General features: G+C 38.8%; 2 protein-coding genes and 1 long non-coding RNA gene across 6 annotated transcripts in view; 2 read left to right on the top strand and 1 right to left on the bottom strand.

The window, feature by feature from the left end:
- Window positions 1-2,657: 2,657 nt before the first annotated feature.
- LOC126575827 (origin recognition complex subunit 1) lies at window positions 2,658-5,316 on the top strand. The gene is made up of 3 exons (XM_050236754.1): window positions 2,658-2,788; window positions 2,863-3,051; window positions 3,141-5,316. Exons 1-3 carry the CDS (start codon window positions 2,694-2,696, stop codon window positions 5,314-5,316), a joined length of 2,460 nt encoding a protein of 819 aa, XP_050092711.1. The 5' UTR covers window positions 2,658-2,693.
- On the bottom strand, window positions 5,306-8,567 carry LOC126575819 (GPI ethanolamine phosphate transferase 2). Of its 4 annotated transcripts, XM_050236733.1 has the most exons (8): window positions 8,419-8,567; window positions 8,289-8,344; window positions 7,954-8,228; window positions 7,690-7,878; window positions 7,275-7,620; window positions 5,866-7,199; window positions 5,631-5,800; window positions 5,306-5,564 (listed from the first exon to the last, which is right to left on the bottom strand). In XM_050236733.1, exons 1-8 carry the CDS (start codon window positions 8,565-8,567, stop codon window positions 5,342-5,344), a joined length of 2,742 nt encoding a protein of 913 aa, XP_050092690.1. In that variant the 3' UTR covers window positions 5,306-5,341. The 4 variants fall into 4 exon arrangements, with proteins under 4 accessions (XP_050092690.1, XP_050092689.1, XP_050092693.1 ...); XM_050236732.1 differs by having other exon boundaries at window positions 7,954-8,344; XM_050236736.1 differs by having other exon boundaries at window positions 6,763-7,199; window positions 7,954-8,344.
- Window positions 8,568-9,232: 665 nt separating this feature from the next.
- LOC126575929 (uncharacterized) overlaps window positions 9,233-10,279 on the top strand; it is a 37,104-nt gene continuing 36,057 nt past the window's right edge. Inside the window, exon 1 of the long non-coding RNA XR_007608283.1 lies at window positions 9,233-9,270. This is a non-coding gene — a long non-coding RNA (uncharacterized LOC126575929). The remainder of the gene's footprint in view (window positions 9,271-10,279) is intronic.

Genomic DNA, 10,279 nt, shown 5'->3' with positions numbered 1-10,279 from the left:
TGGTGTTCACGATCGCCTGCATGTCGAGTGCATTTTTGTGGTCGACAGCTGGCGTTCTGTTTACATCGAGCATCGAGCATCTGAAAAACAGTTATAGCGTCCTGATTGTGCATCAATAATTTCTTCCTGCTAATCGTATACTATTATTACAAAGGTTAAGTCGTTTTTATACCGAAAAAAACAAGTTAATTAACAGTTTTTTTACTTCAAACTGTCATTTTGAATTGTTTATTGTTTTCGAAACGTTTCGAAATTCGCATGAATCATCGAACGCCTGAGGCCATCGTAATCGAAAGTTACAGAATAAGCACCTAAAAACCCACGGTAAAAGACTAAAATAGGCCCCCCCAACAGACGGTGAGCTACTGAGTGACCGAAAAAATCGCTAATTTCTACATTTTTAGTAATCAAACTTACACTAAAATATGCGGAAACGTAAATTAATGTATTAGGGAAATGGGGGGGGGGAGAAAAAGATACATTTAATCAGTTTAAAAGTGTTTTTTTTTCGGTCACTCAGTAACTCACCGTGAGTGGGGGACCTATTTTAGGTGCTTATTCTGTAACTTTCGATTACGATGGCCTCAGGCGTTCGATTCATTTGGTTCATTTTGTGTTCATTTGGTGTTCACGATCGCCTGCATGTCGAGTGCATTTTTGTGGTCGACAGCTGGCGTTCTGTTTACATCGAGCATCGAGCATCTGAAAAACAGTTATAGCGTCCTGATTGTGCATCAATAATTTCTTTCTGCTAATCGTATACTATTATTACAAAGGTTAAGTCGTTTTTATACCGAAAAAAACAAGTTAATTAACAGTTTTTTTACTTCAAACTGTCATTTTGAATTGTTTACTGTTTTCGAAACGTTTCGAAATTCGCATGAATCATCGAACGCCTGAGGCCATCGTAATCGAAAGTTACAGAATAAGCACCTAAAAACCCACGGTAAAAGACTAAAATAGGCCCCCCCAACAGACGGTGAGCTACTGAGTGACCGAAAAAATCGCTAATTTCTACATTTTTAGTAATCAAACTTACACTAAAATATGCGGAAACGTAAATTAATGTATTAGGGAAATGGGGGGGGGGGGGAGAAAAAGATACATTTAATCAGTTTAAAAGTGTTTTTTTTCGGTCACTCAGTAACTCACTGTGAGTGGGGGACCTATTTTAGGTGCTTATTCTGTAACTTTCGATTACGATGGCCTCAGGCGTTCGATTCATTTGGTTCATTTTGTGTTCATTTGGTGTTCACGATCGCCTGCATGTCGAGTGCATTTTTGTGGTCGACAGCTGGCGTTCTGTTTACATCGAGCATCGAGCATCTGAAAAACAGTTATAACGTCCTTATTATGCATTAATAATTTCTTCCTGCTAATCGTATACTATTATTACAAAGGTTAAGTCGTTTTTGATACACAAAAATCAAGTTAATTCACAGTTTTTTACTTCAAACTGTCATTTTGAATTGTTTATTGTTTTCGAAACGTTTCCAAACAACGAAATTCGAAATTCGCATGAATCATCGAACGCCTGAGCACCTAAAAGTTTATACCGAAACGTCAAATGCAATTACATTCGGGCACCTGCAATTACACTATGCTATTACATCAATTACATGTGTTTCTGGCCACAAAAAACATAAATCGACGAGATAAGTTGATTTCTGAACATCTTTTTATATATTTTAAGATGTTTTTACTGTATATTAGCGATTGTAGAACATTCAATTCATCATAACGCTACGCTTCATGTTGGTGCTGTGTTTACGCTTGCTTTTAAGCCGGGGATACATGAAGCGTAAACTCAAGCGTAAATATAAAATTAATTTACACTTGAACATGTTTACATGACCGGGTTGAGACGTGTAATCCGAATTACACTGAACTTTTATCGACTTTTGTGAGGAAAATAGGATCTTTTTTCCGAAAAAAAAGATTAAAAACGCTAGTAATGATCACTCACTATTAATGCAAACCACAAACAGGAAATATAGTGGGGCAAATCGCTTGCAAACAGCGTTTACGCTAGGATTTATGCTCCGTGGACCTATAATCTCTTTTACACCGTGTAAACGGCAAATGTAAACTTTTTGGCATTACATTCTGAGTTTACGCTAGAGTTTACGCTTCATGTATCCCCGACTTAGGAATTTGACATAAAGCACCAAACGTCAAATAACTGACAGCTGTTTACGTTCATCACCAACCAGCGTGCGTTTGATTCCGGAAAAGTTCAATGGTTTTATCAGGCATATTATGTACTTTTGCCTGTTTAAATGATACATTTCCTAATTTTAGATCAAACGAGCAGTTCCTCGAACTCGAACTTGGATTTTTTACTTCGCAAACCGAATACAGCGTCTCCAACGCAACCAAAACAAAGGCACGAACTGTCAGTTTTTTTCATTCATTTTTCTAATCGTCGCTAGCGATTTTGTTCGGGATGACTGTTTGTTTGTTCGGGATGACTTCACCTGTTTCCTATAGACACTTTGGTTTATACGAGAGTTTACGCTTCATGTATCCCCGGCTTGAAACCTCCATTTCTTTCATACAAGCTTGCTGGGTGACTGGGTTTTGTTCCGGGTAACTTAAACTCCCGCCAAAAACCTGTAGCATAAACATTTTTGTTCGCAACTAAACAAGTGGTGAAAGTGTTCAAATTAATAAGAAATATTTTCATTGGCAAAATGAAAGATGTTGCAGCTAAACCGGTGAAATGGATAGACGATGCAGTCGTTTTGGAATATACTGATCTAAAGCGTCGTGCTGTTGCGTTTTATTCGTATGTTCTTTTTTATTGCTTTCTGCGAATAACTGAGCGTAATAATTTTGAGCCTTTTGTTTACTTCCTTCAAGGAAATGTATGTTTGGAGCGTTGACGATAGAGGTTGGGAGTTATGTGCTGGTTTCCAACATGGATGCAACCAATCCTGATTCGATCGAAGGATGCGATGTGGCGCAGATTCTTCGTATGTACGAAATAGCCGGTTCTGACCGTAACAGTAACACAGATCCCTGTAGAGCGACTGTACGGTGGTTTTCAAGGTAGTAGACATTCTTTTGCTTTAAATTATTACGATCACTAGACTATACTCTTCGTCCAGCACACGCTAAATACCTTATTCGCTTTACAGGCCAACCGCTCTACCAAAGTCGGTTCTTTCGGACGAAATCATATCGTTCGATGCAAATGAAGTGGTCGAAGATCCTCGGTTCAATCCAGACATATCGATTGAAACAATTTATGGGCTGTGTTGTGTTCATTATGCTACACATCCAGAGAAGATGTTGGCTAATGACTACTACTCACGAGGAAAAATATGGTATTTGGTACGTTACAAACTCATGAAATCATCAGGTAGAAAATGGGTTCTTCAACCCATTAAACCAGAGCCAACAAGAACGCATGTAACATACAGCACTACCGTTAACGAACAATCTATACCTGCCAACACACCAAAGCTGAAGTTGAAACGAGCGAAATCAATGAAAAGTTCTACAAACGCAAGCAGTGATCTCGAAAACATGTTTCATACAGATCACTGGAGGGTTCAACTTGTCGATTGCATGGCTGAACTATCCAATGCACTCAGTGATGTTGAAATAACTAAAGAACGGAAGGCATGCGTTTCCCGCACGAGCTTGATAACAAAAACTGAAAAGGGAATGGCGAACGGTCAAAAAATAAATTTAGACCCTTCGCTACGTATTAACTACAGCGAAGGCAATGAAGATATAAGAAATTATTCAATCGTAAAATCTAAAGAATGTAATACAACTGATATGAAAATCACCCTACGAATTTCTGACAATCAAACAAAAATCGATTTGGCAACATCGTCAAACATAGCAGGAAAACGTGTTTTAAAAGGAACAACACCATTGGTAAATCAGTCTTCACCACCAAAAACAAGAAAGACTTCCGATTCATTAGAACGCATCTGCCAAAAAAACATGCTCAAGTCATCAAACAATAAACGATTTGTCGAAGTTGGCACCAGTCCGATAACTGACCGCAGTGTTGGCGAATGCATTGGCGGACGTCGTACATCCCGTCAATTAGAGTTTGAAAACCGGAAAGAGTATGGCAACCCAAAGTATGAGTGGAATGGCACGAATGAAATTAAACATATTCGCAGCGGCAGTATCATACAAACGATTGACTACAAACCCATGCCAGGAGAGCGTGTGTCCAAAGATCTATCAATTGCTCGTGAAAAATTGCACGTGGCCGCTACTCCAATCAGCCTGCCTTGTCGCGAAAAGGAATATGATATACTGTTCAACTTTTTAGAGGGTAAAATTTATGATGGTTCAGGAGGCTGTATGTACGTATCTGGTGTTCCTGGAACGGGGAAAACGGCAACGACAACCGCTGTAATCAGCTCGTTAAAATTGTTGTCAGAAGCAGAAAAGATCCCAAAGTTTGAGTTTGTCGATATCAACGGCATGAGATTGTCGGAACCGCGCCAGGCATATGTCCAAATTTATCGTCAACTTACTGGCAAAACATTGGCTTGGGAGCAAGCCTACAACCTACTCAATAAAAGATTCACGACAAAGTCACCTCGCCGTATAACCACGGTGGTACTTATCGATGAGTTGGACATCCTATGCAACCGTAGACAGGATGTCGTTTATAATCTTCTGAATTGGCCAACACTTCAGACGGCACAATTGATTGTTGTTACGATTGCCAATACAATGGACTTGCCAGAACGGGTATTAATGGGCAAAATATCGTCTCGACTAGGTCTTACTAGGCTGACCTTTCAACCATATAACTTCCGTCAGTTGCAGGAAATAGTTATGGTTCGTTTGGCTGGTACGAATGCTTTCAATAACGATGCCGTGCAGCTAGTTTCGCGTAAAGTAGCTGCAGTTTCAGGAGATGCCAGACGTGCATTAGACATTTGTCGTAGAGCAACCGAGTTTTGTTCGAGTTCAATTGTTTCGATGACTCAAGTTCAAATGGTGCTAGCTGAAATGATTGCCAGTCCACAGGTGAAAACTATTCGAAGCTGTTCCCGTATCGAACAAATGTTTTTACACGCCGTCACGATGGAAGTGACCCGTATCGGTATTGACGAATGTTGCTTTTTAGGTGTTTATGCTCAGCTAGAAACGTTATGCGCTTTTTCAGGGATCAACGTTCCGAACCCAGGAAGAGCCATGATGATATGTGCTAGGCTGGGTGCATTAAGATTACTCATTTCTGACAACAGTTCAAGCGATATTTATCAGAAAATTTTACTGAATGTGAATGCAGATGATGTGCATTATGCGTTGCAAAATAACATCGATTTATAAAGCTATATTTAATATTTATGTACAATTATGGTATTGGTGTTGGATAAAATAAAATGACAAATAGTATCTGAATTAAAGTTAAAAATAGATTACAATATTCATAGATAATTTTTGGTGAAAATACGGTCCACACGAATAAATGATCCTTCAAAACCGTAACCACAACAATAAAACAGCTAATAGGAAGTAAAGTAAGGACGGTCATAAAAGCCACAACATATCGTCTTAACGTTGGTATTAAGCTTAGCCTAAAATTGTAGAAAATTTTAATATTCAACTGAAAAAAAGTAAATTAAACGCGAATTGATACAAACCTATGTTTTTGTGTAGTCTGACGCAAATTATGAATCAACATTAGTGTACTTATCAGAGGGCCACTGTAGGATTGTATAGTCACCAAGAAACCAACTCGATAAAGGTTAAATCTATTAGAACCTATATACCCCGCATTCAGATCGATAGTCGCCAAACTGTTGGAATTGCCCTGAAAAAGAAAGAACGTTCTACATGTTTTACAATAAAAATGGTTTTATCTTAATTGTGTTTAACCTGGTAAAAAAAAAAGGTTTTTCCTAGCCAATAGTGCATCACTGCGTTGAGCATTAAATTGGTGTAATCTGGTTTTGTAATGGAATGAATGCTTTGCTTTACAAATTCACTTGAAAATAACAGTGCACTGGTTAGCACTATGTTGTATGGCTTATGTAAGAGTGTTATTACAAGAACACTTATCTTAATGCAGTCGCTGTAAAACTTATTATTTGCCCGGCAAGAATCAAACTTATTCTTCTTAATGAAGCTATAGTAAATTGAAGGTATAAGCCCTATAAAAAAAATTATAATTAAGATTAAACAAATCAATCTAATAAGCAAGGAGGAATATTTAGAACAGAAAGGATAAAAAATTGAAATGGTTTCACAAACGCTTTCGGAACCGAAGAACCCTCCAGATATAGAGCGGTAACAGTAAATTAATAAACCCGCAGTCACAGAAAGCACATTGGTGAACAAGCCTCCAAGGAGACTTACTTTAAGGATAACGCTGAGCAACCCGAGTATCGTAATTAAAGTCAAAAACAATTTGTGTTCTTCAATCATCAACCAGTCGCCTATATCTGAAATGTGTTGCCATTTGTCTCCTGTTTGATTGATTCGGCGTATTAATGAATGCGTGCAAAGAATGGCAACAGAGTAGACGTAACACCTATTTCGCTCTTTACATGCCAGTGTTAGGGAATTATATTCATATTTTCTTGAATTCAATGTAGCTATTGAGGAATTCAATTTTGTAATATTAATTAAAGCCATGGCAACCATGGCTGTGTTAGTAAAATAGTACCATATTTGATGTTCCTCTTCTATATAAGAACTGCTGGTAAAAGAGATACAGTGAAATACAAAGCCGGCAAGCATTAACTGGAAAATAGTATTTTTCTTAAAAGGTACCTTGTTTTGCGTGATATTTATGATTTTAAAAGAGCATCTCAATATTTGCAAGTTGATTACAAAAATTAACACTGTGATCAAAAGAACGACATCCAACAGTCCAATAGCGAAATGCCCATTTAAGTAGCTAAGAAATCTCAAACCGCAATAGAATATGAATATATGATACAAGAAAGAAATCAATCGTATCGATACATTTGCCTCTGTGTTGGTCATTTGCAATATAGCAATAACAGCGCATGAAATCATTATGATTACGCCTATAGCCATAAACAACAAATTATGCTGTTTGTAGTTCGCAATAAGCAATTGCGAGACTCGTTTTGAAACTAATTTGTAAAGCACAGTAGCACGTTTAAATGAAGATTCGCTTAACAATTTATGTTTTATCCCTTCTCGATGTATCTTTTTTGCTTCTTCGTACTGTTGATATATTTCTGAAACAGAAAAAATATGAAAAATGTAAAGAGTCAGAAAACAAATAATATTTCTATAAGAAACATTTATATTACCATTTCTGAAATACTCATTTCCACTTTCTAGAAACGGCTTAGCTTTGGTAACAAGTCTTTGGGTATTGTAAAGCATGGCATTTAGTAGCTCTTCTTTTTTCATCCGCGCTAGCATAGGTTGAATGATCGAGCCAATAGATGCATTTGGAATAGCGACACCCATTATTGTCGAGATTGTCGGAGCAATGTCTATTTGCAGGAATGTCTCGTTGCTTTCGGAGCACTCTCGATTAATGATGAGAAAGGGTATGTTTGTTTCAGACGGTGAAGAGCCACCGTGTCCTCCCGAGTCTCTCATTCCATGGTCACTAGTTAGCATTACTACTGGTCTTGTAATATTTGAGTACTGCATTAAAGTGAAATATTAAAATCTGTTAAATAAGTTATCACCAAAACAAACTAGCAAAAACTGTACCGGTTCGAATAACGCTGCATAGATTGTCTCCACCACGTTATCTATCTCACTAAGCTTTCCAGGGATTTTATCACTAAAAGGACCTTCTACATGGCCCACATGGTCCAGTCCAAGGTAGTGTAAAATCATAAGATCCCAATCGTACGTGTTGAGTTCGGATTTCATGCTTGTTGTTATTTTTTGGTCACCCTTTAAAATAAAGAATATAACATCCAAATAATTAAGCCATTAAACCTGTCTCATTATCAATGTTAAATATAAAACCTCATAGAAATCATTTACGAAGAAAGAATCGTTGTTTGCTCCCTTTCGCTCAAACATATCGGGAAACATCCGAGTCCATGTATTATCTCCATAGAAAACTATTCGCTGCTGTTGCTGCCTCATTTGATATAAAAAGGTGTCTAGTGTCATTTCAGAAAATCCAAGGTTAAGCACTACATCTACAAAACTGGGTAGTGCTCCGGAAGTCAAGGCTTTTATCCTAGGCATAGTAACTGTCGGTGGATGCACTTGAAGCCGATATAAACAGGCCTTTTCTTCTAGAATAAGTTTACTGATAAACTTCATGTTTTCATTTTTTAAAATGAAATCCATACGCAACGCATCGATTACTACCAACACTGCTCGTGTGGTGTGTGGTCGGTGATCAACACTGAAATCGGAAAAACCTCCTTAAATAAATGGAAGTAAAGCATACGGTGAAATCCAAGGTTTAATTCAACTCACCTTGCATATTCAGCTCGGGGAAAATCCTCGAAGCTGGACTTGGTTGAGGTTGAATATGATAATGGAAAAAATCCGTAACAAAACAAGCTAAATGCAAATAAAAACGCTACCAAGTTGTAAATGATCACACATTCTAAAGCCACATACATGTTTTCTTGAATCGTTAGAACGCCGTATCCATAATATCATTAAAAATAGACAAAATGTGCTGCTCTCTGTAAAAAGATCTCTCAGCAAATAAACGCGGCGTTTTTCGATGACAATAACAAAAGCAAACCAGAAGCCGGGGATACATGAAGCGTAAACTCAAGCGTAAATATAAAATTAATTCACACTTGAACATGTTTACATGACCGGGTTGAGACGTGTAATCCGAATTACACTGAACTTTAATCGACTTTTGCGAGAAAAATAAGACCTGTTTTCCGAAGAAAAAGATTAAAAACGCTAGTAATGATCACTCACTATTAATGCAAACCACGAACAGGAAATGTAGTGGGGCAAATCGCTTGCAAACAGCGTTTACGCTAGCATTTATGCTCCGTGGACCTATAATCTTTTTTACACCGTGTAAACGGCAAATGTAAACTTTTTGGCATTACATTCTGAGTTTATACGAGAGTTTACGCTTCATGTATCGCCGGCTAGAGTGCAATTTAGGTGCTTACCCTGTTGACAGACTTTTTGTCAAGCAGTCGATTTTTTTCTTTCGAGTACATGCTATCTCTTTCACTCCCACGGATTGTTTTGATGCTGTCTCACCATTCACTCGATCGCTCACGAGCGCTGCGTGTTCGGATACGGCCCCGTGCGCGTGTGTTTGTGTAAGGGCACGGCGATCGAAAGAGGAAGGTGAAAATTTCTGCTAAGGCCTGGATCCAACATGGCGTCAGTTGAAAACGACGCGGAAGAGGCAGGATGTGCTGCGCTCGTGCATCCGAAAATTTTGAAGAAAAAAGCTAGTTTTGCTGTGAATTTGTATCATTCGTTTGTGCTACGGAGCACCTAAACCCGTGGACATTGTTTGTGGGCATGCGTGAAAACGGAAAATGGTAAGAAATTGAAAAATATTTTGTTGATCAAATGTGATCATGATCAATCATGTTGTCTTTTTTCGGCAGCATCCTGGCATCAATCAGCGTCGGACAGGCAGCGAAGCAGAGGAGTGTTGTGCGAAGTGTTGTGTTTTGTGATGTGTTTTGCGAGGCAGAGTGTCCGATTCAAAGGTGAAAATAAAGTTGGAGAAAATGAAATTATGCTTTTGCGTGCTTCATATTGATCCGAAATATCTTAGGGGGCGGGGCTACTGGGCACAGGGGTACGGTAGGATGGCACACACACCATCGCAAAAATGCGTGGAAAATGGCACCAATACATGCGCAAAAGCCCTGTAAACAGCAGCAAGATTTCTACCCTGTTAGCGCCCTGTTAGTCTCTTAACAGGGCAATTTGAGTGGCGGTGAGCGATTTCTGTCACACGGGACGCCCGTGTGACAGAAATCGCTCACCGCCACTCAAATTGCCCTGTTAAGAGACTAACAGGGCGCTAACAGGGCGCTAACAGGGTAGAAATCTTGCTGCTGTTTACAGGGCTTTTGCGCATGTATTGGTGCCATTTTCCACGCATTTTTGCGATGGTGTGTGTGCCATCCTACCGTACCCCTGTGCCCAGTAGCCCCGCCCCCTAAGATATTTCGGATCAATATGAAGCACGCAAAAGCATAATTTCATTTTCACCAATTTTATTTTCACCTTTGAATCGGACACTCTGCCTCGCAAAACACATCACAAAACACAACACTTCGCACAACACTCCTCTGCTTCGCTGCCTGTCCGACACTGATTGATGCCAGGATGCTGC

Source organism: Anopheles aquasalis, chromosome 3 (genome assembly GCF_943734665.1).
Source record: "Anopheles aquasalis chromosome 3, idAnoAquaMG_Q_19, whole genome shotgun sequence".
NCBI classification, from domain to species: Eukaryota; Metazoa; Arthropoda; class Insecta; order Diptera; family Culicidae; genus Anopheles; species Anopheles aquasalis.
This window is presented reverse-complemented; position numbering and strand designations above follow the sequence as displayed.

Bases quoted from the DNA above. Each gene is read 5' to 3' on its own strand.
- LOC126575827 (XM_050236754.1), top strand. From the start codon at position 2,694: ATGAAAGATGTTGCAGCTAAACCGGTGAAATGGATAGACGATGCAGTC. The intron at 2,789-2,862 runs GTATGTTCTTTT...ACTTCCTTCAAG, and splicing joins CGTGCTGTTGCGTTTTATTC to GAAATGTATGTTTGGAGCGT. The intron at 3,052-3,140 runs GTAGTAGACATT...TTCGCTTTACAG, and splicing joins ACTGTACGGTGGTTTTCAAG to GCCAACCGCTCTACCAAAGT.
- LOC126575819 (XM_050236732.1), bottom strand. From the start codon at position 8,567: ATGTATGTGGCTTTAGAATGTGTGATCATTTACAACTTGGTAGCGTTT. The intron at 7,879-7,953 runs GTTTTATATTTA...TTTATTTTAAAG, and splicing joins TCGTAAATGATTTCTATGAG to GGTGACCAAAAAATAACAAC. The intron at 5,565-5,630 runs GTTTGTATCAAT...CTACAATTTTAG, and splicing joins CAGACTACACAAAAACATAG to GCTAAGCTTAATACCAACGT.